Genomic DNA, 27886 nt, shown 5'->3' with positions numbered 1-27886 from the left:
GTGCGTACACAGCATGTATTGTGTTTAATTAGATACCAACAAGTGTAAGATACACAAGCTTTGACGTAAGGCTAATACTACACACACAAATACAAATACTGTTACACACACACAATAATAAGCCACAGTTGATAAACAGCAGAGGCTCTTTTGACATCTGAATCGTTTCCATGGTTATTATATATATATAGGTGAATATCATCAAAACTCAAGAAATATCTGGGTCATATTTCACTATAATTAAAAGAAAATGTGCTTATCATTCGTAAGAACAATATCACAATGCAATGCAAAAATACACAATACAATCCAATTTCAAAAAGTTTCCATTGTCGTTAGGAAAAATATACTTTCTTTTTAATTTCAAGGAGAAATATGATTTCTTTCACATACACAACAACCGTGCGAAGCCCATTTCCACCAAAAAAAAAAGCTTTGATAAATCGAAATGATGAGATACTAAGTCAATTAAGAGATAAAAAAGTATACATTATAATAAAGCCAAGATAAGGTTGAAGTTGTAGTAATTTTATTATTTGTTATTTTTATTAGTATTTTTTGTATTTCCGTTTATTTTTATTTCAGTTTTCGATTATGTTTTTTATGTTTTTTGTATGTTTTTTATGATGTTTTTAAATAATATTTCTGAATTTTTAAGTCATAATTATGATTCACCAAAGCACAATTTCATTTTTCTTATGTGGTGGAAATAAGCTTGCATACAATCTTTCAGTCTATGAAGGACATGAACATTGTTTTCCCTGTAATGGCTACCGAAGTTGTGTTGCCTCTACAGATGCATCATGGGAAATCCATGCCCTCAATCACTAGTATAGCTCAAGGAAACACTTTAAAAATTGCATATTAAAGCAGCTGACATGCACAACAGTGAAAAGCAATTTCTCTGTCTATCATGAACTCCTTCACTCTTCGATACCGCAGGAACAATAAGATCTTTCAGAAGAAATAAGACATCAGCATAGGAAACGCAAACACAAAATTCATTATAAAGGGAGGAAATATTCTCGGGGGGGACAACCAAGAAAGACAACGCAGAGAAGAGCGCTACAGTATTTACATTTACATTCCGTCTGATGAACAGCCGTACATACACTGACCCTGCAGTGACATTGCGTAGCTGTCAATGTCTAGCTCACTAATGCTACATTGTGATGCATGAAATGTCTGGAAAACAAAACCAACTGTGGTAAGAGTGGAAATGATACATTAGAACTGGTCAAACATCTCAGAGGTATATTTTTGGGAACCGGATTTATTGACGTGATATTTGGATAATAACAGTAAGGAATAGTATTTTTAGTATTTTCTTTCCACACTATGGAAATTAAAGACTACCAGCAACTGTTTGGTTGCCAACACTTTTCAAAATATCTTCTTTTACGTTCAGCTAGTGCTTGCAAATTTGGTGGTAAGTAAATGACAACAAATTTTTAATCTCTTTAACAATAACACTGCTGGCAGTGATTAACAACTTAAGATTGATTTTGGAACTTTTTTTAGTAAAATGATGACAGAATTTAAATTTTTGTCCAACAAAAAGTTCAACATAATCCACAACGTTTTTTGGTATACCAATAACTTTATCAGCGACCACCTCATGTGCTTTATATCTACAAAAAACAGCAAAGGTGCAACCAAGAGGGATGTTTTTATAAACATACCAGAGTTTTCACAGTTCCAAGAATTTGACTTTGGGATTCAATTAACGCTACTCTCAAGACCAGCTTGATCGTGGTGGAAGACAAATGCTGACAACTGGAAGTTGTCGCATACAGAAAGAGATATCACCAGCAAGGATCTTCAAGGACTTCAAGCGTTGAAATGAAAAACGGTAATACTAACGCCTTAGCTAATCCTATCTCACACAAATCTAATACAGCCTACATAAATGCTGTGAAAATGGTTTTGACTCCACCTCTGTGTGTTTCCAAAGAATCTTGATGAGGATTATCTGGGTAAAACAGCAAAAACAGCATGACATTGTGCTGAGCTGAAGGTGACTCTTCAATTCAAAGAATCTCAATCCTTCATGATTCAGCTGGAGGCTTCTTAAGTGGAGTGGAGATCTATATTGCACAGTGAGCGTACGGGTCCTCAAACACTGACTGCTCTTCGATGCCTCTCGCAAACAGCTTGATCAACTGGCAGTGGACCCTAAGACGGAGAAAGAAACAAAAAATCAAATAAAATGCTACCACTTCACTGGAACAAACAGCATACTAAAAACCAACCCAGGCTTACTTAAAAAACACACCTTAGATAACATTTCTGCAAAATGATATTACATTGCTTTTTTCATCTTTCGTGATAACTTCAGAGTGAAATGTCCAATAAGTGGTGCTAAAAGAACATTCAGTTTCAAGCAAAACAGATAAGCCTGGGAACATTTTATTACATTGGATGTACATAAATTGTAGCAGTTCAGAAATGAAATGGATAATGCTTATAAAAATAACGTACACCTACACTAAATTTAACCCATAGTAAAAACTCAGCTGCTAAAGAAACCATGCCATTTTAGCTTGCTTCTACAAGTCTTTAAAGGGATAGCTCACCCAAAAATGGAAATTTTATGTTTATATGCTTACCCCCAGGGCATCTAAGATGTAGGTGACTTTGCTTCTTCAGTATAACACAAACAAAGACTTTTAACTCAAACCGTTGCAGTCTGTCAGTCATATAATGGCAGTCAAAGGGATCCATGGCTTTGAGAGTCAAAAAAAAACATACACGGACAAAACCAAATTAAACCCTGTGGCTTGTGACGATACATTGAGGTGTTAAGACAAAACACAGTCTGTGCAAGAAACTGAACAGTATTTATATCATTTTTACCTCTGATCCACCGTCCAATGTCCAACTGTCCTAAGCGCACATCAACTGGCATAGGGATCTGTCGCGCGTATACATCAGTTTTTACCGACTCCCAACTTTGATGCGTCACGCGTCGACTGTTGTGAATGTGCTCAGGACAGTTGGACATTGCGGTAGATCAGAGGTAAAAAATGATATAAATACTGTTCAGTTTCTTGCACAGACCAACTATTTTGTGTCTTAACACCTCAATGTATCGTCATGAGCCGCAGGGTTTAATTTGGTTTTGTCTATGTTTTTTTGACTCTCGAAGCCTTGGATCCCATTGACAGACTGCAAAAAGTTTGAGTTAAAAATCTTTGTGTTCTACTGAAGAAACAAAGTCACCTACATCTTGGATGCCCTGGGGGTAAGTAGATAAACATCAAATTTTCGTTTTTTTGGGTGAACTATTCTTATAAGCTGTTTTTTGTGACGCGCTGAACTTACCACAGTGCTCCACATCACAAGTGCATTACTGTACCAGGCTAGCTACTGAGCAAGTTTACTATGTCAGAAAAGCCATGGAACCGGTTATGGAATTTAAATGTGAAAATGTATTTTCTTTTCTAAATCATCTACTATAGTAAAAGTGTAACATAGTATTATTAGGGCTGCTCCCTAATAGTTGACTAACGTTAGTTGGCTTGGTCAACCAAAATTTTATTAGTCGGGGGAAAAAAAAAAAATGGCACGCAGTCTGTGACGAATAGATCGCTAACGGCTGATCTATGTGGTAATATAGTACATTCGGGCAGGACATCCAAACTCACCTATCATTTATCAACCTCAAATATGGCTTTTTATCTAAAAGATGTATGTAATAGCAGCTTTACATGGCAGCTCAATCTAATGTTAACCTAGAAAACTGTGCGCTATTGAAGTCTGTGTGGAATGTGGAAGCTGAACAGTGACCGCCAGTGCGGTCACTTGCTCTTAGAATACCCTATCATTTTTGGTAATGCAGATAAAAGTAATACATCTTTTGAATCTGTAAGGACTCTACGTTTATTTGCGTGCACTCAGAATAACAACGAAATGTTGCACTTTTGTAAAATAATTAAAGCAAACAGGATGCGCTTTCTACTGTTTTGGTCTCTGTGAACTTTAGTGCGAAAATCCGAAACTCTGTGTAAACTTGCCTTACAGACATGAAAAAATATATCTATAGAGGGAGAAATGTCTACTGTTAAATGAACCAATTCAAATAGAAAACAAATATTTTCAGATCATGTCATCTGTATGAAACATGCATACAGGCGCATCACTACTGCGGAGTCAGTATCGCCGACTTCATCTCTTAAGCTGAAAACATAGAAAGCACTAGTTTATGAATAAATTATTAAACCATTAATGCAGTCTCCCTGCTGTTTTTCCCTGACACATTCACAATTATTATATCTGCCGGAGCACTGTGGCAAGCTTATTTTGTGTGCACTTGAGCGCTTATTAGGTTATGTATGCAATTGAAGGTTCATTATTATGATTTCTATGGTTTATTAATGAACGTGCAACTGATAGTCGACTAATGCTTAAAATGAACGACTACAAGTCAACCAGAAAAATCTTTAGCCGAGGGCAGCCCTAGTGAACTGTATATATAGGTTGGATACATACAGGATGTTTTTCCAATGTGCCTGCTTAGATAAAAACTATTCTAAACGTTTCAATATAAGTGTAATTTTTTTAAGCATGGTGGTTTGTTCAAATCCCTAACCCAAACTATTTGCAATAGTAACACTGATGCTTGCCTTAGCAAACCCCACTAATATGTTGTGTCCTGACTAAAACAAAGTACGAGCAAGTGCTGGTAAGCAATAAATGCTACGTCGTGTTGAGTAAAAAGTTTTGTAGTTAAATGCATGCGCTGTTGGGAGGTTCGGGGGCTCTTTAATTTCCTCTAATTCCACTCAATACTCTGGAGGTGAGTTCAGTGCCAGGCGATTGCCTTTTTCAGTCGTGGTATCATCATCAATTATCTCAACAGGTTATTTGCTTACTCATTCGAGAAACAATTACTGAAGCTGAAAATGGAATAAATGAATGGACTTCTATTTTAATTAAAGGAGGTGAGCCTTTAACAGTGAGAGGGCCATTAAATTAGGAGCATTTCATTGCTACGCATTGTTGACACAGAACAATGGGGCGTGAAGGAAATGATGCGTTCGGGTGAGCCGTCATGCTGTATCAAGGAGGAGAACAACTCCTCTGCAGGCACAATGAAGGGAGTTTTTTAATTTTAATAGCATCTTTTCTACAGGCTCAGACCACAAAAGTCCATTTATTTAGCCTGTTTAGTATGCTAGTGCTGAGATGATAAAATCTTGTGCTCAAAGGACCTCAACATTTCAACTACAGCTTCCACTAATCGACAAACGCTTTAGTGAAGTCTGCTCATTTTGTGTCAGAGGAACATTTGCTGAAGCTGAAAACTGTTTGCCTAAAAGAGACAATGACATCTCTTAGATATATGATGAAGTCTGAGCGTGAGTGGCAGTGATGTCCAAACCCCTTAATTACAACAACAATAAAGACTTGCTTAAAGTAATTAGTGTATTAAAACTATAAAGGCACACTCTTTTTTTTCTTTTTGAAACATGACACAATGCACAGTGCACAATGCTTATTGTCACCACATGCATCTTTTAAATTAATAATTTTTCATTATTTGTAGAGTAGGCGTGTTATCATTCAAGTGAACTAGATATAGCATTTCTACACATCAAACTGTAGGGTAGTACTTTATTTTACAGTCCTGTTCCTCATGTACATACTATGTACTTATTATAATAATTACAATAACCAGGTAATAACTAGATACTAACCCTGAATCTACCCTAAACCTAACCCTACCCCATGTAGTTACCTTAAATTACCAGAATTGTCTTGTGTGGGTACACTGTAAGTACACGTAAGTACACATACTTTAAAATAAAGTGCAACCAACAGCAGAGTAATGGGTTCACTTCCACTGAGTCCAGTACATGAACTCATATATACTAAAATACCAAACACTGAGGATGTATCTGGACAGGGACACTTACCGGACTTGAATGGCAGTATGTGGAAGGATCTCTCCATCACAGTTCCAGTTGCTCTGGGAAGGTATACAGCCGCAGGCTCTGTGCTCCCTGCAGATCTGACTAAGGAATTGCTTGCCTGTTGCTGCGCTCTCTCGCAGGTCCACTTCGGAGTCACACTCCTGATATCGGGGGGTGAATCGGAACTGCTTCACCCGGTACACCTCCACAAAAGAGTGATCAAACTGCACAAAGAAAGGGAACAAGAGTAATGCTTAGAATCCCATGTCAAACATCATTAAACATTAGGAGAGAGAAAGAGAGAGAACTTTTATTTTATTAAATACTTTTATTAAGCTAGTTACAAAAATATTTCTATTTGAAATAAATATTTTTCTTTTGAACATTCTCTTCATCAAAGAATCTGGAAAGAATAAATGAGTAATAAATGAATGTTTCTTGAATGTATGAATGTTCTTATGAAATGAATGTTTCTTAACCACAAAATCAGCAAATTAGGATGATTTCTTAAGGAACATGTGATACATGAAGTCATAAATTCAGCTTTGTCACTGCTGGAATATATTACTAAATTGTATTACAATTAGGGATGTAATGGTATTATCATTATCGTGTAATCGCGATTGCAAAACTCAATATTATCATGGTCAAATGACAATATGAAACTACAGGTCTTCCGGGCAAAAAGTATAGTTTTTAAAAACATATTTAAACTTTTTATTCATTTATTGCATCTGCTGTAAGTTTAGCGCACGTTTGGAAATGCAACGACCACCAGCAGGGTTGCAAGGTTTTTACAACAAAAATGGGGGTCCCCCATTAAAATGTGTGTTCCGGGGTGCAAAATACACATTTTTTGTTGGAGTTCCCAAAACAACCCGCGGCAGCAGTATTAAAGTAGTCCAATTCTGCCAGAAAACTGTGGACTTGGGATCACTGGGCACCAGTCATGCTTTATTTTCACAAGAGATAATTACAGCATTTTACTGGATTTATAGTGAGTTTTTGTAAGGCTGTTTTAACTGAAGCTGGACTTTTTCGCCAAAAATAAAAGTTCTACTGCAGATTCTGTCAAAATAAAAGCTTAAAGTATGAATTGCTGACTGCTAGCATTTGAAATAGGTAAAATTGCTGCAGTCCAAATTAAAAATTTCTCTTTCAAGTGTAGAAATTAGGAAGGATGTTATTTCCCTACTGTAGTGTAAAAATACTATACATGGAAAATGTATATTATTTTTATCTCCTATTTTTATCTCATAGGAATAACAATAATATAAAATTGATGTTGTTGTTATTATTATTATATTCTAATTTGTTTGGCTTCCTAAAACACCAGTGTGAATGTAATTTAGACTGAAACAGTATACAACAAATAAGTTAAGAACACTGGTTGGAGCTCTTAATTTTGAACTCAAAAAGTGCATTAGATATATATATGTATATATATATATATATATATATATATATATATATATATATATATTTATATATATATATATCGCAATAATATCATATCGTCGTGCACTTCATATTGTGATATTATCATAATGAGAGATTTTGATATTGTAACATCCCTAATTATAGTAGAAATATTTATTATAAATTGTGATAATATTTCACAATATTACTGTTTTTACTGTATTTTTACGGTATAAGATAATAAAGCCATTCTGAGGATGAGTGACCTCTTTCAAAATCATTAAAAATTATCATAACATTTTTAATTCATCATTTTATAGTAAATTTGGGATCTGTATGTTGTATATATACAAAAGTAAATAGGCCAAGAACTATATTTTAAAGAGAAATAATCTTGCTGGTTAATTTTATAGGGGCTTTAAACAATGAACTGTTACAAGATTCCAATGCTAACGAATTTCCAAATATTTGCAATTGCTAAATAAAGATAATTTTGGCAAAGACTAAACTCACAAAAAAACCATTTCTAGTTGTTTAAACATTTTAGGAGTTAAGCATAAAAAAATAACTAGACAAATTGCTATGACTTTCAAGGTTCTCTATGATCGTAGGAACCCTGCTGTTACTAAGAACTTCAAAGAACAAAATTAGCTTCTTTTTTAATAAAAAAGAACTTACATTTAATTAAATATACATATAAATTTATACTAATATAAAATACATAGTAAGCATTTGGTGGACAGCGGGGATACTTTTTGAAGCGTACTGGTTAAGAGAGTGGTGTTTTTTTCCAGGCTTTGATAAAACATGAATGGATTCACTTTCATTAAATATCATGTTAAATCTACTGATATTTTCTGTTAAGATAAAGCAAGAACCTGGTCGTCCTTATTGGTGTGGCGCAGCAGGTGGCGCAGGAAGTCGATTCGGGAACACTTCCTGACGAGGATGAGGTCAGTAGTTCCATTTGCTAAGTGCGCTGACGGCGACAGACCTTTAGGACTGCGAGGACAGGCACAACTCATGCTGGCAGCGTTGATGGCCAAGAACTTTCCTCTGATGACCGTCCATGCATCCTGACAATCTGAAATACAACAACATCCTGTGACTACTAGTAAACTTCTGCACAGTACAGTCTATGAACTTATTTCACAGACAGTGATGCATGGATTTTCACAGCTTTTTTAAAGGGTTGTGAATAGGCTAGGAATGTAGATACGCTAGGAAAGGTAAGCAAGCAAGTTGGGGGCACCTAATATTCAGCAATATTATTGAATTGACCGACACGATTGAATGAGAACTGAGCTGGATGATAACATCACTGTTTTCTACAGAGCTGTTTTACAGCTGAATTGAACTCATTTCATAATTGATGTTCTTGAATGCAACTGAATCAACATTGAACTGACCTCAGCTGAACAGAGACATTATTGTTTTTTTCTAGCTGCTTTACAGCAGAATTGTTCACTGAACCATCACTGAACCATTATTTTCCTGTTGAACACTGTAAATCTGCTTTGAAACCATCTCAGCTGTATAAAGTGCTATGTAAATAAAGGTGACTTGACTTGACATTAGTAATCAGTTTTGCGCTGCATTCTGAAATCTACACTGAAACAAATTTGGTGTAGGTTGTCACTATTTTCACACGTAAAGACGTCACAAATAATTACACAGAAACAGCACGTAACACTGAGTTAAACGTAATATTTTGAAATAGAGTTAAAGACTAAATACTGTAGTACTTTCTTGTAAACCTCACAAGATTGATTTTATTTACTACTTCAAAAAAATCAGTTTTTACAGTAAAGCTATAACTGGAAAAAGGAAAAAAGGCAGGTGATTGTAAATCTCAAGGCAAGTATAGCTATGGCGCTCGCTCACTGATGAAGGGCCCTCGACTCCCTTTCCTGTTTACATCATTCTTCCCCTTATTCTTCCCACAAGACTCTATTTATGTCACGCGGTCTAAAAGCGTTCAGGAAATCATCATGCACAAATGCCAATTTGGGATTGTGAGGGCAGAGAGTGTGTCTCTGTAAACAGCACTTATCAGCGCTCAGGGTAAACACACAGAATGCTGGGTAACGGAGGTGCCAGTTGTTCTGAGGGTGCTGAGAGGCAGAGATAATATGCTGTGTGTGTGTGTGTTCACTCTCTAAATGATCAGCCGGGCGGCAGCTTGAACCATTTGGCCTAATGTTCACAAACAGCGTGCCAGTCGAGCCGACAGATGGGGGCATTACAAATCATGGCTGGAAATGCACTTTGTTGGCCTGTACTGAGGGTGGGCACATTTACCACAGGGCAGATATGAGACTTCCTGTCAAAGCCCGAGCTCAGTTTAACACTGGCATAGAGAGTATTCCCAAATGCTTCTCACCAGCATCAGAAACGCTGTCTTCATTTTTGCTGACCAGTTTGTCAGAAGAGGACTGCCGACAGATACTACACCTGCAAGACAGAAACACATGTTAAAGGAGTAGTTTACTTCCAGAAATAAAATGTACAGATAATGTACTCACCCCCATGTCATCCAAGATGTTCATGTCTTTCTTTTTTCAGAAGTAAAAAAAATATGTTTTTTGAGGAAAACATTGTAGGATTCCTCTTCATTTAATGGATATGCAAGGTGACCCTGAGTTTGAACTTCCAAAATGCAGTTTAAATGCAGCTTCAAAGGGCTCCAAATGATGCTAGCCGAGGAAGAAGGGTCTTCTTTAGAAAATAACTGATCGTTTCGCTAGATAAGACCCTGGGATCGTCTAGAGTCCTTTAAAGCGGCATTTAAACTGCATTTTGGAATTTCAAACTCAGAGGCACCATACATATCCATTATGAGAGAAATCCTGAAATGTTTTCCTCAAAAAACAATTTCTTTATGACTGAAGAAAAAAAGCCATGAACATCTTGGATCACAAGGGGGTGAGTACATTATCTGCAAATTTTTGTTCTGGAAGTGAACTACTGTTTTAACAATAGAGGTAGGCAATATCTGTTTAACACAAATAAGTAAAAATATAGTTTAAAATAATCAAAGCATGCTTTAAAAATTTTAAAAGGAAGCATTGTATCTAATCATTATATTAAAATATTTAAATTGTAATTTATATGTACTTGAATATATTGTTTATTTTTAACAAAGAAAATAACACTTTTATTCAGCAAGGATAAATTAACTTTATCAAAAGTGACAGTAAAGGTGTTTATGTACAAACGATTTCTCTTTGAGATAAATGCTGCTCTTTTGAACTTTCTATTCACCAAAAAACAAAACGAAACAAAACAAAAAACTATAATGGTTTCCAGAAAAATATTATGCAGAACAGCTGTTTCGAAAGTTGTTGATACAATTATATAATAAGAATTAATAATAATAATAATAATAATAAAAGTTTCTTGAGCAGAAAATCATCATATTACAATGATTTCTGAAGACACTGAAGACTGGAGTAATGGCTTCTGAAAAGTCTGCTTTGCCATCACAGGATTAAATTACATTTTAAAATGTTTTAAAATAGGATTAAGTGTTTTGCATTAAATACATTTAAAATTTAAAAAGTGAGCAGCTTTCAAAAAGCATAAAAAAAAAAAATCTTACTAACTGCAAACTGTAGGGTATAAATATCATCTAGTCCTACTTTACAATGTAATTGAAACACATCAGGTGATGGCTTAAATGACTAATTTTACAGGTTCAGTCATGTTGTATTGTTTGCTTACAGATTCACATTATGATTAAACAAAACACAGAACAGCATTTACCCAGATCGACACTGCATGTTGTCTCTGGGAGTTCCCACGTCCCCTTCAGCAGGTAAGAAGGACACGGTTCCCTCATAGTAGTGATGTGTCAGAAACGTTTTAACACCTGTAAAACAAAGAAATATATTTAAAAATAATAATTTCTATTCATTGCAGATAGAAAAAAAAAAATCACTTGTTTCAGTATTGAGATATTTTCCTGTATACCTGAGATATCATAACGGGCTGGGCCCATCCAACGCTTCCTCTCGCTGTCTGTCAGCACGTCTCCGTAGAACCCGTAACCCAGTAGTGACACAGAGTAACGCAGGAAGCGATCTTCATTGTGCACAGAGCAAACGTCCATTGGCTGAGAATCACCTGCAGAAAAAGCCAGGATGGATTTTAGAAAACATGCTCAGAACATCAGGATTCTGTGCTAGGACGCCACAACGCATATTGCAGCAAAATTAGATCCATACTGTCATAGACCTCAGTCCTAGCTTGAAAATACTGAAGAGAAATTTACATAAGCATAAATACAAACATAAGTATATGCATAGATATGCTGTATCATACTGCAGATATGGAGATGCCCACTTACCCACAACGATGTGCAGTGCTGAGGTGACAGGGTCATTTGAGCCAACTGTGGCGTAGCATATACAGTCAGTCGAACCTGTTTCAAAAACACATTTCATGGGTCAGGGGTTCAGAAATGGCCTAAATCTATCTCTCATAATTCACTCTGAAGGTTAACGTATGAAAATCACACTTTCATTTTCAATTTCTGTGGCATACGGGGGCAGCCGCAATCTACCCTTCAATTGTGAACGCTAACCAAACATCACAAGTCAATGGAGTTTTTGGTCCATTCAGCCCTTGTGAGAATAAGAAAGTTTTTTCGATCTTGAAATGATTGTTGCTGAAGCATTGCAGGGCACTGTTATATAGAGAGATGAGATTTCAGATGAGTTCAGCCCTCTTTCCGTCTCTTAGATGCTGTCTGGTAATCTAATTCCTCTTCCTCAAATTGCTTATATAACAGTGTGAGTTTGAAGGTTTAAAAACACACCGGCTGCAATCTGCAAACGTGCCAAGCTGATTATTTCACGATTCCGCTACTGTTTCCGCAAAGGTGGAAAAATATTAATACAGCGTTTTTGAGATTTGGATTAATATATATCATGAACCATTAAAAGGGCAATAAACAGCTTGTTGCTTAAATGTCAGTTCCGTACTGTGGCAGTACCATGATACAGTGATAGTATTAGATAATATGTTAATAATTATCATACCCATATACCAGGCATTTACGTGAGGAGCCTTTACAGCACGTAATATTAAATGATTAATGCGGAATTTTGAGCTGAAACTTCACAGACACATTAATGCATTACATCCTGTTAAAAGCTTCATATGTGACCCTGGACCACAAAACCAGTCTTAAGTCGCTGGGGTATATTTGTAGCAATAGCCAAAAAATACATTTGTATGGGTCAAAATCACAGAATTTTTTTATGTCAAAAATCATTAGGAAATTAAGTAAAGATCATATTCCATGAAGATATTTTGTAAAATTCCTACTGTAAATATATCAAAAATTAATTTCTGATTAGTAATGTGCATTGTTAAGAACTTCATTTGGACAAATTTAAAGGCGATTTTCTCAATATTTAGATTTTTTTGCACCCTCAGATTCCAGATTTCAAATAGTTGTGTCTCGGCCAAATATTGTTCTATCATAGCAAACCATACATCAATGAAAAGCTTATTTATTCAGCTTTCAGATAATGTATAAATCTCAAATTCAGAAAATTGACCCTTAAGACTGGTTTTGTGGTCCATGGTCACATATAGGATCTTTCTGCAGAATATAATTAAACTAAAAAAAAAAAAAAAAAAAAAAAAAAAAAAAAACATGGTATTACATAGTAGAATCAATTAAAGCATGGTATTATAATGTTACATATAAAAACTAAATTAAATGGCCATGTAAATGCAATTAAATAAATAAAAAGTAATAAAGCATCAATGCAATCAATTAATAAAAAAAATAAAAATAAAAATTACAAGTATACTATGTAATACATAACTACATAATATAAATAACATCACACATACATTAGACATAATATAAATATAAAGCATAACATATGTCCATAAACCATGGTATTAGTATGCTATACGTTCAAAAAAGGGAATAATTATTGTTGTTATTCTAATGTTAAAAACAACATGGTAATAGCATAGAACATTTTGTTTTTGTCAGTGGTTTCACTGCTTTTGTGCACTCCAAAAAAATGCTGGGTTATTATTATTATTTTTTTTTTAACCCAAATGCTGGGTTTAGCCTGCTGGGTAATTTATTGGTTTGCTTTTAACATTTTTACCCATTGTGCTGGGTAGTTTCTCTGCACTCTAAAAAATGCTGGGCTATTTTTTTTTTAACCTAAATGCTTGTCAGGTCATTTTATTGGGTTATTATTATTATTATTTTATTTTATTTTATTTTATTTTATTTTATTTTTATTTTTTTTACCCAGGTGCTGGGTAGTTTTTCTATAACTTAGCTGCTGGGTATTTTTGAATGGGTTATTAAATATTAGGTTATTTTTTCTATCCAACCCCTGGGTTGGGCCTGATTCCGCTGAAACAACCCAGCTGAGTTACAGTTAGAATGCGGGCTTGCGTCCTCTACAGGAGAGAGCAGTACTCAGCACCGGCGATTTGGTGCACTTCTTCAGCGAAATAAAGATTTGTATACATTTTATTTCATTTAGAAAGTGTTTACTGGGCTGTAAATGATATTATTTTACTCAACGCAACATACAAGGATGAGATATCAGTCAGCTGCATTAGCAGCGGCTTTCATTTTGCATGATGAAAACGCCTTTTGCCTTGCATAACATAAATTCATTTTATTCGTTATAATACTGAAATTTACTTAATTTAATGTTAAAACATGTTCTCTGATCTCATTAATGTTTGTTTATGGGCAAGTTGTGGGGTCAGTCGAGGCATCTTTCAGCTACGAGTGAAGCGCGAGCTGGCGGTCTGAGGTCCGTAGTTCCCCCGGTGAACAGCAGCCCATCACCGGCTTGGATTTCACAGACACACTGGCATGAAAATTAGCACTTTTTCTGTAAAACGTGATTACAAAGAATGGTTGAATACACTTAAATTAAAATGCTACTAATTCTAATTCTAAAATGCTTGTTAAACAAGGTTAAATGTATGTAAAATTGTAAACTATGCTGTATTCACCCAAATAAATTCAATTTGCCTCATATTTTTGTCTATGGGTGTACTTGCTTAATAATAACTGTTCATCTTTTGATTATTGCTGTTGCCTCTATAATTCTGTGAGTTATTTTTAATTTCCAGCCCATTTTAAGCCAGCAATATAATAATTTTTAAACAATAGTTGGTTTAAAACAACCCAGCATGTTGGGTAAAAATGTTTAACCCAACCACCTGGGTCAAAATAACCCAGCATGTGTTCTGTCCAATATTTACCCAGTGCTGGGTTGCCAAATAACCCAAGTTGGGCTGTTTTTAACCCAGAGTGTGTATTTAACATGAAGTCAACATATTTAAAATGGCATTAGTACATTCAAACAACAATTTCAACACCATGTTTTAACATGGTACTCTTTCAAATAAACATGATATTATAATATTAAAAACACCATAGGATAGCATGGTTCTTTTTTGTCAGAGGTTTCTGATGCTTTCATCTATTAGACATTGAAGACGAGAACTCGTCTCAAATTCCCTTGTTGTTCAGATCAGTTGTCATCCAGAAACAAGATAATGGACCAGGAGCTGTTCTTAGAACCTGTCACTAGTTCTTGCGTGTCTGGACAAGGTGAGATAAGGCCATAAATAGACAGAATTACACACTCTGATAACGTGACTGATTACAACATGGACTCTTTAAGAGTTCGACATTGTCAGGTTTATATGGCAAACAGTAATATCGGAAAACACAATTTGATAAGCCACAGTCATTAAGTTATCAATTGCTGGCAGAGCTCTTGTGAAGGGCGTTCCGCAGCGCACGACAGCAGTCTATTTGTTCTGCTTGTTCTCTTTCAGGTTGGTCATTTATTAATAACGTCTTTGCCCAAGTATTGACCAAGTATTTTTCTTTCCCATTCTCTGGAGATGCAAAAAAAATAACATCAGTATGTTTTATATTCTGTGTGTGTATGTGTGCAAGGCATGTATTTAAAAAACACACACACACACACAATTACAGTAATGATGTAAAAAAAAAAAAAAAAAATTCAGTTTGTCTGTGTTTAATGATCTTTCAGAAACCATTCTAATATGCTGATTTGATGCTCAAAAAACATTTTTATTATTATCAGTGCTGAAAACAGCATTGATGTCCTGCTGTATATTTTTGTGTTACCAATAGATTATCCACAAAGGATGCAGTGCTGTTATATGGTGTATCAGTCAGAATAAATTAAAAGTTATTTAAAAAGCCAAAATCATTCAGTCAACTTTACATAGACCCACAATTTAAAAATAATAGTGTACACAGATGCAAATTTGTTCTTTGATCAAAGCACGTTATCTTGGAAGGCAGCGTAATGTTGTTTTTTTATTTTCTGAACAGCTTTTACACCAGGAGTGCACCATTGATGCCTAAACATGCTCTCTAGGCAGCTCACTAGGTTTTGGAAGAGAGCTATAATCTCCCGCGGTTCTCCTCTATTATGCAGCTGTGCCCATGCACAGGTGTAAAACTTACAATGACTTGGAAATATCTCAAAACACAAGCGCTGTAATGGAACTGCGGCTGACGGATGCTTCCAGGAACACTGCCAAGGAAGTGACGTGCATGAAAAAGCAATGAAATCCATTCTGAAGAACTGTCTTGGCTGTATAGACTCTAAGATTTGTGACTGAAGACAAGTGATTCCCAGTCCTCGAGCTGCACATTTTGGATGCCTCCTTTATCTAACGCACCCGATTCAGCTCATCGGCTTGTTAATAGAGTGCTCATGAACTGAATGGAGTGTGTGAAGGGACAAAATTAGCTGGGTACACGCTCTAGTACCAGGATTGGTAAACGCCGCTGTAGACCAACCTGCAGGAATGATTCCGATGCGAAGTCCACATGGCGTGAGGGTGTCCTCCATTGAGTTCTCGTCCACACCTGCTTCTTGCTGCGTACGGGAGACGAGGCCATGCATAATCTCGCTGAACATGCCGTCTCCTCCGACACACACCACACTGCAGACAGAGACAGCACTGATTACTTCAATGCATATTTGTTTAAAATGAATTGTTTTGCAGTAAAAGGTAAATTAATGAAATTTGTGTCTAAACCACTGTTCACAGAAAAGAATGAAAAAGATCCAGACGCAACAGTCAGAGTTGTTTTGTGAATACAGCCTCTGGCCCAGCTTTGAAGCAGCATCCATGCTGCTGTCACCAAAAGCCACTTTATTTTCAGTCGTCATTTCCCAAGCTGCCCGCCGTCATCTGCCGCAGTGCCAGCACGATGTGCATTGATGTGCAAATGTTAATCTGAGCTTTGCTGCAGAGGACGCATTCCTCACTGGGCAAATTAAGAGTCGCCGCACAGCGACCGTGATCTCCCAGCAGGACGCCCACTCACCCGTCATACTTCTTCAGATCAGCCTCTGTCTTCAAGTGGTCCCTGGCATGATTTGCACGCTCTGTAACTATAGAAACAAAAGAGAAAAAGCCATTGTTAACGGGACGATGACAGCGAGGCTGAGCAGAGGGGGGAGAAACATCATTATGTTCATCTGGCAGTTAAATTGCATTTTTCTGCTGGCTTGATGGAGACTATCAATCAGCCACATCAAATGATGAAGCTGAAGTCGCGGTGAAAAACAATCCCTGGTACATTTCATTACCGGTTCTTTACCATCAGCACTGATGTAGAGCCGTAACTCGGAGGGATGTGCTGAAAATGAATGGGGCCTAGGACCGAGCCCTGTGGATCACGTTGATGATATATGCCAAAGGTGATGTATGGAGCTTATTAAACCGTCGGCAGAACATCTTGTTTGGCTCCTCTAATGATTTGGTTTGAATGGTATTTGTCCAGCCAGACATGTACTTTAGCATTTACGAAATGTTTGCACGGTCGTAAAAAGAAGCCCCTCAAGCTACTGCTGAGTAAGCCTGTAAGCTTTAGCTCTAACAGCCAATATTCACATGAACCCGGGGTCTTCCTCCCTCAACCTTAATAAATAATGGATGCCTTTGCATTCCTATGTTTATCGACTATCACAGTTTGCATTATGGCCAGCTCCTGTGATAGATGGCGCTGTAAATAAAATCATATTCGTGGGACGGGTTGGCAGGTGGGGCCATTTGCCAACGGAGATCTATTTGCGAAGCATAAAAGCTCATTTTTTATTTAAATGTTAATGCAGGCGGCTGACGGGCACTCACCAATCACGTCGGTGGAAATGGAAGCCCGGGAAAAGATGGGGGCCACTTTGTGGTCGTAAATCTGCTTCCCACGTTGTTTTCCTCCGTAGGGGTTGATGTAGACGAGCAAACTCTTCGGTCGATTGGCTGCAGAATGAGAGGCGGGCAGAGCATTAAAAGTGAGTTTTTGTTTGACAACAGTCTTCCTAGGCTGTCAAAACTACTTTTTTAAGTTGTTTGTCTGATGTGACAACATAGAGAAGGCCTACATTCTTTATTATTTTTTTATTTTCTCAGTTTCTAAGTTCAGTGTACAGATAATGTACTCACCCCCTTGTCATCCAAAATGTTTATGCCTTTCTTTCTTCAGTCGTAATGAAATTATGTTTTTTGAGGAAAACTTCAAGATTTTTCTCCATAATGTGGACTTCAATGGTGCCCTTGAGTTTGGACTTCCAAAATGCAGTTTAAATGCAGCTTCACAGGGCTCTAAATGTTCCCAGCTGAGAAAAAGAATGGTCTTATCTAGCGAAACAATCGGTTATTTTAAAAAAAAAAAAAAATAATACAATTTAAATATTTTTCAACCTCAAACACTCGTCTTGTCTAAGTCTGTCTTTTTCCGGTTCAAATGTATAAAATGTATATTAATTGTAAATAAATGATAGCTGGGATCATTTAGAGCCAATAAAAGCTGCATTTAAACTGCATTTTGGATATTCAAACTCGGGGGCACCATTGAAGTCCACTATATGGTGAAAAACCCTTAAATGTTTTCCTCAAAAAACATAATTTCTTTACGACTGAAGAAAGAAAGACATGAACATCTTGGATGACAAGGGGGTGAGTACATTATCTGTAAATTTTTGTTCTGGAAGTGAACTTCTCCTGGTTAAAGATTTTTAACCAATGAGATTCTGTTTCGGGCGGAGTTTCCAAGCACAGATCGGAAACAATTTGGTCAACAAAAGTACCAGCTAGTAAAGTAAAATGTAGATTAAAAGGAATAGAGATTTTATCACACTGTGTCAACAGGGAATTAAGTTTCCATTATTTATGCCTACCATAATTATGTACAGTAACAAATGTGTGGTAGTAATTGACTCGACTCTCAGAGTATATAAATGAACAAAAAACGTTTACAATAAATTCACACATAATGGACCCCAAGCAACTATTAACACAACACTTAACCATTATTTATGTACAAGAAACTGGTGTGAAAATCACTATATCACTATAACAATAACTTATCTTTTTTGCTAGTTTGTGTGTAGTTTGTTAGTAAACATTTATGTTATAGACTATAATTCAAAAACTAAAGACGCACTCAGCAATGCAAGTTGTTCCCTAATCGTTTGGACCCAGAGCAGACACAGGGAGTGTTCAGAGCAGTCGAAAGTCACGTTGCTGCACCGCCAGCAGTGCTGCCTCGTTCTCTCTACGTAGAATACTGCAAAGAAACACAAAAGATAATGCCACATTATTCCAAAACCTAGGTAAAAGGTGACCTATATAATCAGTATTGTTCTGATATTTCACTCACGACATATAGATAATATAACAAGTTACGTCTTCCCCTGTTATCAGGCAAGATAAGCAGATGACGGCCCGATTATGCTGGTGTACCTGTGAAAGCATGCTGGCAGGAGTCCACTGGGCTCTGAGGAACCTTCTGCCATTTCCCAGTGTCTTTACAAGGAGATTCTTCTTCCTTTTCCTGAACGGCTAGAATCTCACACACAGGGACACAATGACTACCTGTGTAAAGAGGATCAGCGGGTCACATAACATGAAAAACATAACAACCTCACATAACAAAACCTAACTCAGACAAAACCTAATAAGTCAGATGACTCTACATAGGCAGCAACCCTTTGCAATTTGTCATACAAATAGAGCTGGACTTATATTAGTTATGAACTAGTTTTATTATTTATATACTGTTGAAATAATTAAGTTATTTATTTCAGTTAGCTGCCAAGACATCATCTTTATGACCCAAATCTTTCATCACGTTATCATGACCTAGTTATAATCGGTGAAAGTCCATTTTAATTAATTATTAGGAATGTGAGTCTTTGAGCTGACAATGAATTGACTGGATTCATAATGCAGTGATTTGCAATTAGATTTAAAGTCAATATAACATTGGACAGATTGTATATCAGACCGTACAGTCTCAGGAGTTAGTTATTTTGGCAACTATATTATCAAAGGCAAGTAAATCAACTCTAAGTCAGAGTAGATGTCATATTTAATTTTTGTTAATGAAAACGAGACAGAGTCTCACTGAAAATGTCTGAAAAATGTGGTGACTACCAACTCTCTACCAAATCTCAATCAAAAGCAATAATTTTATTTTCAGCATTTGGAATTATCCAAACAATTAAAAAGACATATTTCAAAATCTATTCAGTTGAATCAGCAGGATTTTTAAACAATGAGCTGAATAAACACAGACATTGATGCCTCTTAGTAGCCTACTTTTCAGAAGGTTATAGTCCATATTTCTCTCAAACCATCTGCCATGTTGGATTTTTTTTTTTTTTTTTATTACACAAAATACTTTAGAGACTTGCGTTTTCAAAATGTGAGTTTTGGGATTTCATGGTGAAGCTGACTGCTTCATTTGGTTTGCTTTGCAGTAAGACACTATGTAAATGTCAGTTTCCATCATCTCTGTCTCTGTGCTAGGGAAAATATCTCTAAGCAAAGGAGGTTTTTGCATTCTGACAGCTTGTGCCCAAATGAGTCAATCTCGTGTTATGTTATATAATGCAGGCTTTTCAGAAAACCCCTGGGAGAGGAAGTTAATGAGGTTTGACCTTATTCAAAAGATCAGAGAGTTATGTGGATTAGAATAAAGTACTGCTTCAGAAACTTTACTTAATACCCAGATAAACCTAGAGTAATGATTTATCTTCATTAAAACTTCATGACACATTTATGAGACATAACAAGTGTATTTCATTCTTATACAGCCTTATGAAACTGTTCATATGCCCAGATGTAGCCATAAACTTAACAGCATAATAACATGGAAACAACAACCTGATAAAAGTTTCATGATACTTGTATTATGGAGTTATTGTATAGCACATGAATACTGCATGAGGCAAAAAGCTGAAATGTAAAGGTGATGCAGTAGAGTTATAAGCTTATAAGGGACTTTAGATGCCTGTTGCATTTATTCTTAGTTCCTGAATCTATGTTTAGCACCAACTAACCAAAAATCTAAAAATATGAATTAAAAAAAAATCATTTGGAGTGTATAGGGCAGTAAGCAGGGTTTGAATTCTTCAAGCTAAATGTGAAATTATTCACAAAGCAGGGTTCTTTTGGTCAACATGGAGAATCTGTGTGACTATCTTGAACTTGTTGCAACATCTGCATGGGGAAATCTTGTTCCCTAATGTGAAATTCTTGATCACTTGGACTGAAATAACTCAAAAAAAAAAAAAAAAAAAAAAAAAAAAAAAAAAAAAAAAAAAAGTATGTGTGTATATAGTGCTATTTCATTTCATAAAGAATGTTCATTTTCTAATATTTTATTGCAATTTTAGCAACACTTGCCAAAATGTATGCTGGAATAGTTTAAAACCTTGATTTTGTCATTAAAAAAATCATATGGAATAAACATTCAAAGTAAACAAATATATTAATAAAATATTTGGTTAGAGGATTTTAAATAACATAATTTAAGAAAAAAAAATCTGCCAGAACAGGCAGGGTTAAAAAAAAAAAAAAAAAAGGTTGAAGATTTAGCCTAAATCAAGTTAAAGCAACAGTGTCTAACTATTTTTGGCACTCAGTGTTGTTTTGGAGTGTTTTATTTTTAAAACTTATATTTTCCATAAACTAAAGCATACAAGATAATTTACAATTTACTTGTTAAATAGTTGAATTACAGTGTTGAATGTTTGATAAATGCAGTCAACAGTATAATTTTGTTAAAAATTGAGAAGATGGAATTAGAGTACTTACTTTGCCAACTTTTCCCCATAAACAAAGCACATTCTTTTGATCTGATCATTTACAATCTATTCGGCTCATTTCATTTATTTCCTCTACAATTCTCCTGCAATCACCCTGTATGTGGTTATATCAAAAACAATGCAGACACACATCCAATTACATAAAATGTTTTTTTATTTGCTCTCATCTCTGTTTAACTCAAGTAATTTCATTAAACAGAGGCAGTAAACTTTAATGAGGATAGAGGAAATACCACGGAACAATAGTTGACATTCCAGGGGTCCTTGACCGTTATATCGCAGCTCTCTCCCTGCCAAATACACCACATGTCCTTCCCAAACATGGCTCAATGATGCAACAATCTGAGGCTATGTACACTCCACATACTCTTTATATTGTAATCATTATGATCACAACATCACAACATAATCATTGTCTACCTAAGCAAAGACATAACTAGCCATATAACCTGTATTAACTTGGCTGAAAACTAGTTCCATATGGATATTACTCTGATATTTATCTCAGACCAATTAACAGATTACTTTCTGAATATTTCACTTTTCACTTTCACTTCATATACCATTCAAAACATACACTTTTGTGAAGCTGCTTTGAAACAACATTTCTTATGAAAAGAGCCATACAAAAAAAGTTTAATTAAACTGAGTGATGACTTAAATTGTAAATAGCTGCACAGCTCATTCCTTTTCAAAATGATATGATGTTACATAATGCAGAAAAGCAATTGAGTTTCAGATCTGATGAGAATGTCTCACATTAAAAGTGGGGATTTTTTATAGTTATGAGACTAACATCACACAAAACAGAGGCATGTAGAACAGCAGGATTCCACAAACTGAGTTTAGTCAAATACGGCTTGGTGTTTTGCCTTCAAAATTTCTAAACTTTTTAAAACCTAGTGTGCTACCTACATAGGAATCGTAGGCTGTTCCCAAAAAAAAAAAAAGGACAAATTATGTTTAGGCTTACTCTCTATGGTAATACTGGATGTGTTTAAAGCACAACATGAATTATGAAGTATCTTGAATTATGAAGTACAACTTTGCTAATTTTCTAATAATTATTTTACATTGCTTATTATTATCATCATTACATTCCCTACAATTTTTTATGACCTAAACATTTCATTATGGAGCCATGTCATACATAACCGTAATTCCATTCTGTCATAATTTGGTGAATATTTACATTTTATTTAGGTTTTTTTTTTTTTATTTTATTTATTTATTAGACACAAACCAAAATACACAATTTATGTTGCAAGAACATATATGCGAGTACGGCAATGTTTTAAAACAACAATCCCAGTCCATATGTTTTTTTTTTTACACTTTTTAGTTGAATAAATGAATAAATAAATACATAAATAAAGTGAGCAGTTGTGGGTTACAAAAAATTGTAACAGTAAGAGTAACAGTAACAGTATGTGGTTTTAATAAATAATTAAATTAAAACCACAGTATAAATGGTAAAAATTCATACTGACAACGTTCAACCATTTCCCAGAATTCATGTAATAAACTGAAATGAAAAAGGGACTTCCCCTTTAAAGAAGAAGTCCACTTCCAAAACAAAGATTCACATATAATGTACTCACCCCTTTGTCATCCAAGAGGTTCATATCTTTCTTTCTTCAGTTGTAAAAATTATGTTTTTTGAGGAAAACATTTTTCTCCATATAATGGACTGATATGATGCCCTGATTCTGATCTTCCAAAATGCAGTTTAAATGCGGCTTCAAAAGATCCCAAATGCAGTTGTAAACGTTACCAGCCAAGAAAGAAGGGTCTTATCTAGCGCAACGATCGGTTATCTTAATAAAAATAATACAATTTATTGCCAAACACTCATCTTGTCTTACTCTGTCTGGACTTGTTTTATTTCGGTTCATGACAGTTAGGGTATGTCGAAAAACTCCCATCTCATGTTCTCTCTCAACTTCGAAATTGCCCTATATCGCTGTTTTTTTTTTTTATTAAGGGTGTTTGATCTTCTTTGCACGTTCACTTTGCAAAGACTGGGTTGGTACTTCTGCAGCGATGGTGGATGATTTTTAAATGATTTTTGAAGTCGAGGGAGAAAATACGATTGGAGTTTTTTGACACGCCCTAACTGTCTTGAGTCAGAATACAGACTTCAGGGAGAGAAAGGCAAGACGAGCATTTGAGATTAAAAAAATATTTAAATTGTATTTTTTTAAATGAAAATAACCGATCGATTCGCTAGATAAGACCCTTCTTTCTCAGCTGGGATCATTTACAACCACATCTGGGATCGTTTGAAGCCACATTCAAACTGCCTTTTGGAAGTTCAAAATCGGGGCACCATACCAGCCCATTATATGGAGAAAAATGCAGAAATGTTTTCCTCAAAAAACATAATTTCCTTACGACTGAAGAAAGAAAGACATAAACATTTTGGATGACAAGGGGGTGAGTACATTATATGTGAATCTTTGTTTTGAAAGTGGACTTCTCCTTTAAATAATGTGCTAAGTCATACCTCCAAGGCATGTTTATTATTAATATGGCAAGAAGTTGAGATTCCAGTTGTGCTTACCACAATTATGACATCACTTTAGCCGCAAATTAAAAGCTTGAGAGCTGCAGTAGGCTAAAGGAAATCTCACATTTATGTCAATTTGAAAAACAATCCCAGTCCATATGCATTACCTTTGCATCCTGATGCAGATCATGTTGCGGAAAATTCCTACCAGGCATCTATTGCCAAGGAGATATGAGTTTGGGAGCAGGCGTTTATTCCCTTCTCGCAAAGTTCTGAAGCGCTGTGTTTGAGCAGCATAACGCACCATTCATCTATCCAAAGTGACCTTTCCAGCAAAACCAAACATTTGTTTAGTATGAAAGGGCCCTCTACAAATAATGTCTTTTGTGTCCCCACTACTTCAGTTATGCGCATTCTGAGAAAACTAACTCGTGGTGAAAGGGGTTAGATTACACAGCAGATGGACAAAGCACATCGCACACAAGAGAGCCAGTGCTGACACAAGTCACACTGGCAACCTAAAGCTTTACACAGTAAAAACTAAATAAAAAAATGTAAAATCAGTAAAATAGTTCAACATCAAGTGTATGTGAACTACGACAAATAGTTAGTGAAACATTATTTGCAGTCAGATGATGCACTTTTTTTTCTCCATAAATGTATCAATTTTGAAGATGAAGTATGAAAAGAAAAAAAATGTTAGAAAAGTAATGGAAGTGCTTATTTGAAAAGGAACTATTGTAACAGACAATCTGTTATAAAAAACAAGATTTTTTTTTTTTTTTTTAGGAAATTTAAGCAGCACTGCAAACCACAGAAATATGAAAGACCTAAAACAAAAAAAAAAAAAAACAAAACATCTGAGTACTGATGAAACCAAAAACAACTTCTGCATCTAGAAAAGAATCTCCCTGACCTCATGTGAGCAATGATTTTGATCATGTGAAATGGTTTAATTAAACAATGGCACCTTGAACTACCTTAAGCAGGGTGGAAACTTCATTTCATATGTGTCATGGCCCCGAGGAAAGTATCCATCAAGACCTTTAAATAAAAGCTGGCTTTGTGTAATGGATCTTAGTACTGGAGGTCACCTAGTTCTCAACTATTCCTCCGCTGTGTAATATATCCACAGCATGGGCAAAGGTTTGGCTCAGGTGAAGCGGTTTCAAAACATGGATTGGTTTTGGACTCAATATGTATGTGGAGTTTATGATTCTTTAACACGGACAGTTTTAAAAGGTCAAGTATATCGATGTTATTAAACGAGATATCATCCACTCACACTCATGTTGTCACAAACCTGTATGGCTTGAACATAATATCTAAGCAAAATGTTTATGCTGCTCTTTTACATATAGCAACAGTTTACAGTAGGGCTGGGAATCTGGGTACCTCACGATTAAATATTGGGTACCTCGCGATTCAGTTCATATCGATTCTTGGGGTCACGATTTGATTAAAAATCACTCCATAGAACGAACAAACGTTGTTCATTTTCCGTGCCTTTCTGCATACGGATTCACTATTTGGGCACATCCCTACTTCCAATAATACCAAAAGATCAATAATTAATATAATATTTTTCCAAACCCTTGCCCTCACTGAAAGTTTTTCTTACCTTTATTTAAGTGGGGCAGGATGTATTTCTTTTTCCTCCTCCATCCTCATGTTATTATTATATAATATTAACTAGTAAATCGATTTTTGCTAGTGGTGACCTCAGCAAAAACTTTCCTTGCAAATTAATATTTTTGGTTTTCGCACTGTTTTAGTCGCAGCCTGGAGCCCTGTGTTATTATTTTTTCACAATATTAACTAGAAAATCATTTTTTGAAATTTGTATATGTAATTGCTTTATTTATCACAATATTTAATTTTCATGGTTGGTCTTTAAGCATATCAGAAAATTGTTATTGTTTTGACAAATAACAGGCATTGTTAGTTTTGAAAATTTTAGTATGTTAGCCAAACTTAGGCCTTAAACATGACACTTTGCTTAAGTGACCATCGCTTAAGACATTTATGTTTTAAATAATCAGGAGAGCATTACGAAACAATAGGAAGTCAAATTGTATTTGTTTTGCTTTCTAAGAGCAGAAAGTGAACCGCAGCACGTCTTTGCCTGGTATATAATATGTTTTGGAACTTTAACTATCCAACATTTTACAGATGCTGCATTCAAACAAACTATCTGGAAAGTTTACGACCCACTAAATGCAATGACCTGACCATTAGTCTAGCATATAGTTTGTGGTCATTCTTTTCTTCTAAAAAGGTCCAGGATTTTCCCAGTGTTTCCTGTGAATATGCATGAGTGATTTTCAGAAGACAATGTCACACAAATAACTGATTAACGACCCAAACCTGGTAGTTAATTTATGACACACATCTACAGATTCATTAACAATCCCAACCAAAGACCAGCAGCAATAAGAGGACAGTAAAGTGTGTGCTGCAGACAGGTGGAAACACACAATCCAATTCCTCAAGATTATCAGTGACCACCCTGACCTTCCAGCAGTCTAAGAACACTTCACACACTCTTTATAAACAACTTAATTCTGTTTTTACACACACAGACGTGTGTTCTATTCCCACTGGGAACAGAAAAGGCTCTTTTGTAAAGAAACTCATCTTGCCACATGATACTTTGCATAACATTCTAGATAAGAATTGGTATTTTATCTTTATTTTCATGGCTGTAATTCAAAACCTAGTGAACTACCTACCTAACAGACAGCAATTTGGGGCATCATAAGCACATCCAGAACACAACATGTTTAGGCCTCATAGACAAGTTCTGAGTAAGCAGCATTTATGGGCACCATACAAGTGTGCACAGAACACAGCATTTTTGGGCATCACAGGAATTTCTGGACATCGTTAACATTCGCTTACAACACCGCATTTTGGGGTGTCATAGATGAATTCTGAGCAAATTTTAGCATTATAATCATGTTCAGAGTGTTTTGGACATCACAGACCTTAATGTCCTGAATGTGTCATGTGCATCATACAACGCTGCATGTCTAGCCATTATTTATGAATTTCGATTCAGCACAGTTTTCAGGCATCCTATATAATGTTACAAATTACAATTGTTTTGGGGCATTACAAAATCATTCGGTTTCAGATATATATAACCAGTTGTGTTTGTAAGTATTAAAGGGGTTTCCAATTCAGATGCATTTTTGGGCACCACATACAATCCAGATAAGCAGCACTTTTGGGCATCATTGACGTCTTCCATCCAATCAACATCCTGTTCAGACATGTTCAGACTGATCAGCGTTTTTGGCCATCATAGACGTGTTCAGAGTAAGCAATATCATCAAAGACGTCATCCAGTCAGTATCTTTTGGGGCATCATAATTAACTGGTCAAAAATGCTGCGTTCTGTGATTGTCTGTACATACCATGCCAAAACCTAGGGGTCTACTAGGTAGGCAGCTCAAGTCAGTTTTGAGACACACACCACTAGAACAAACAACAGCAGCAGCGGCGCAGCGTGTTGTACATGTTATATTGTTATTAGTGTATTAGATATGTAACTCACCCGCTTTGACAGCTCCATATATGGCGCGTCCGGTGTGTTTTTTGGCGTTTTGTATGTCTTTCCACGCGAGAATCGCGCAGTTTAATGTGACCTCATACAGTCTGCGCTGAACACACAGCTCAGAACACAACAGACGCGACTGCTTCTCCATTTCTGCTCTGAACAACAAATACACACTAGTTATCTCACTTTCATCTTCAAACCGAGTTTATACTATACCTCCTCGACGCTTTAAAATATTATAAAATGCTAAGTCGCTACAATGTTGCTCGTTTTCTCCTAAGCAGTTTGGCTACATAGCGGTTTTTTCTTTCCT

The 27886-nt window shown here is 35.8% G+C and overlaps 1 protein-coding gene across 1 annotated transcript; it reads right to left on the bottom strand.

The window, feature by feature from the left end:
• Nucleotides 1–303: 303 nt before the first annotated feature.
• cerk (ceramide kinase) lies at nt 304–27886 on the bottom strand. The gene is made up of 13 exons (XM_051108162.1): nt 27571–27886; nt 19134–19265; nt 18835–18957; nt 17526–17651; nt 16717–16783; nt 16183–16328; nt 11683–11757; nt 11307–11459; nt 11100–11205; nt 9718–9788; nt 8213–8418; nt 5919–6139; nt 304–2175 (listed from the first exon to the last, which is right to left on the bottom strand). Exons 1-13 carry the CDS (start codon nt 27719–27721, stop codon nt 2088–2090), a joined length of 1665 nt encoding a protein of 554 aa, XP_050964119.1. The 5' UTR covers nt 27722–27886; the 3' UTR covers nt 304–2087.

Source organism: Labeo rohita, chromosome 4 (genome assembly GCF_022985175.1).
Source record: "Labeo rohita strain BAU-BD-2019 chromosome 4, IGBB_LRoh.1.0, whole genome shotgun sequence".
NCBI classification, from domain to species: Eukaryota; Metazoa; Chordata; class Actinopteri; order Cypriniformes; family Cyprinidae; genus Labeo; species Labeo rohita.
This window is presented reverse-complemented; position numbering and strand designations above follow the sequence as displayed.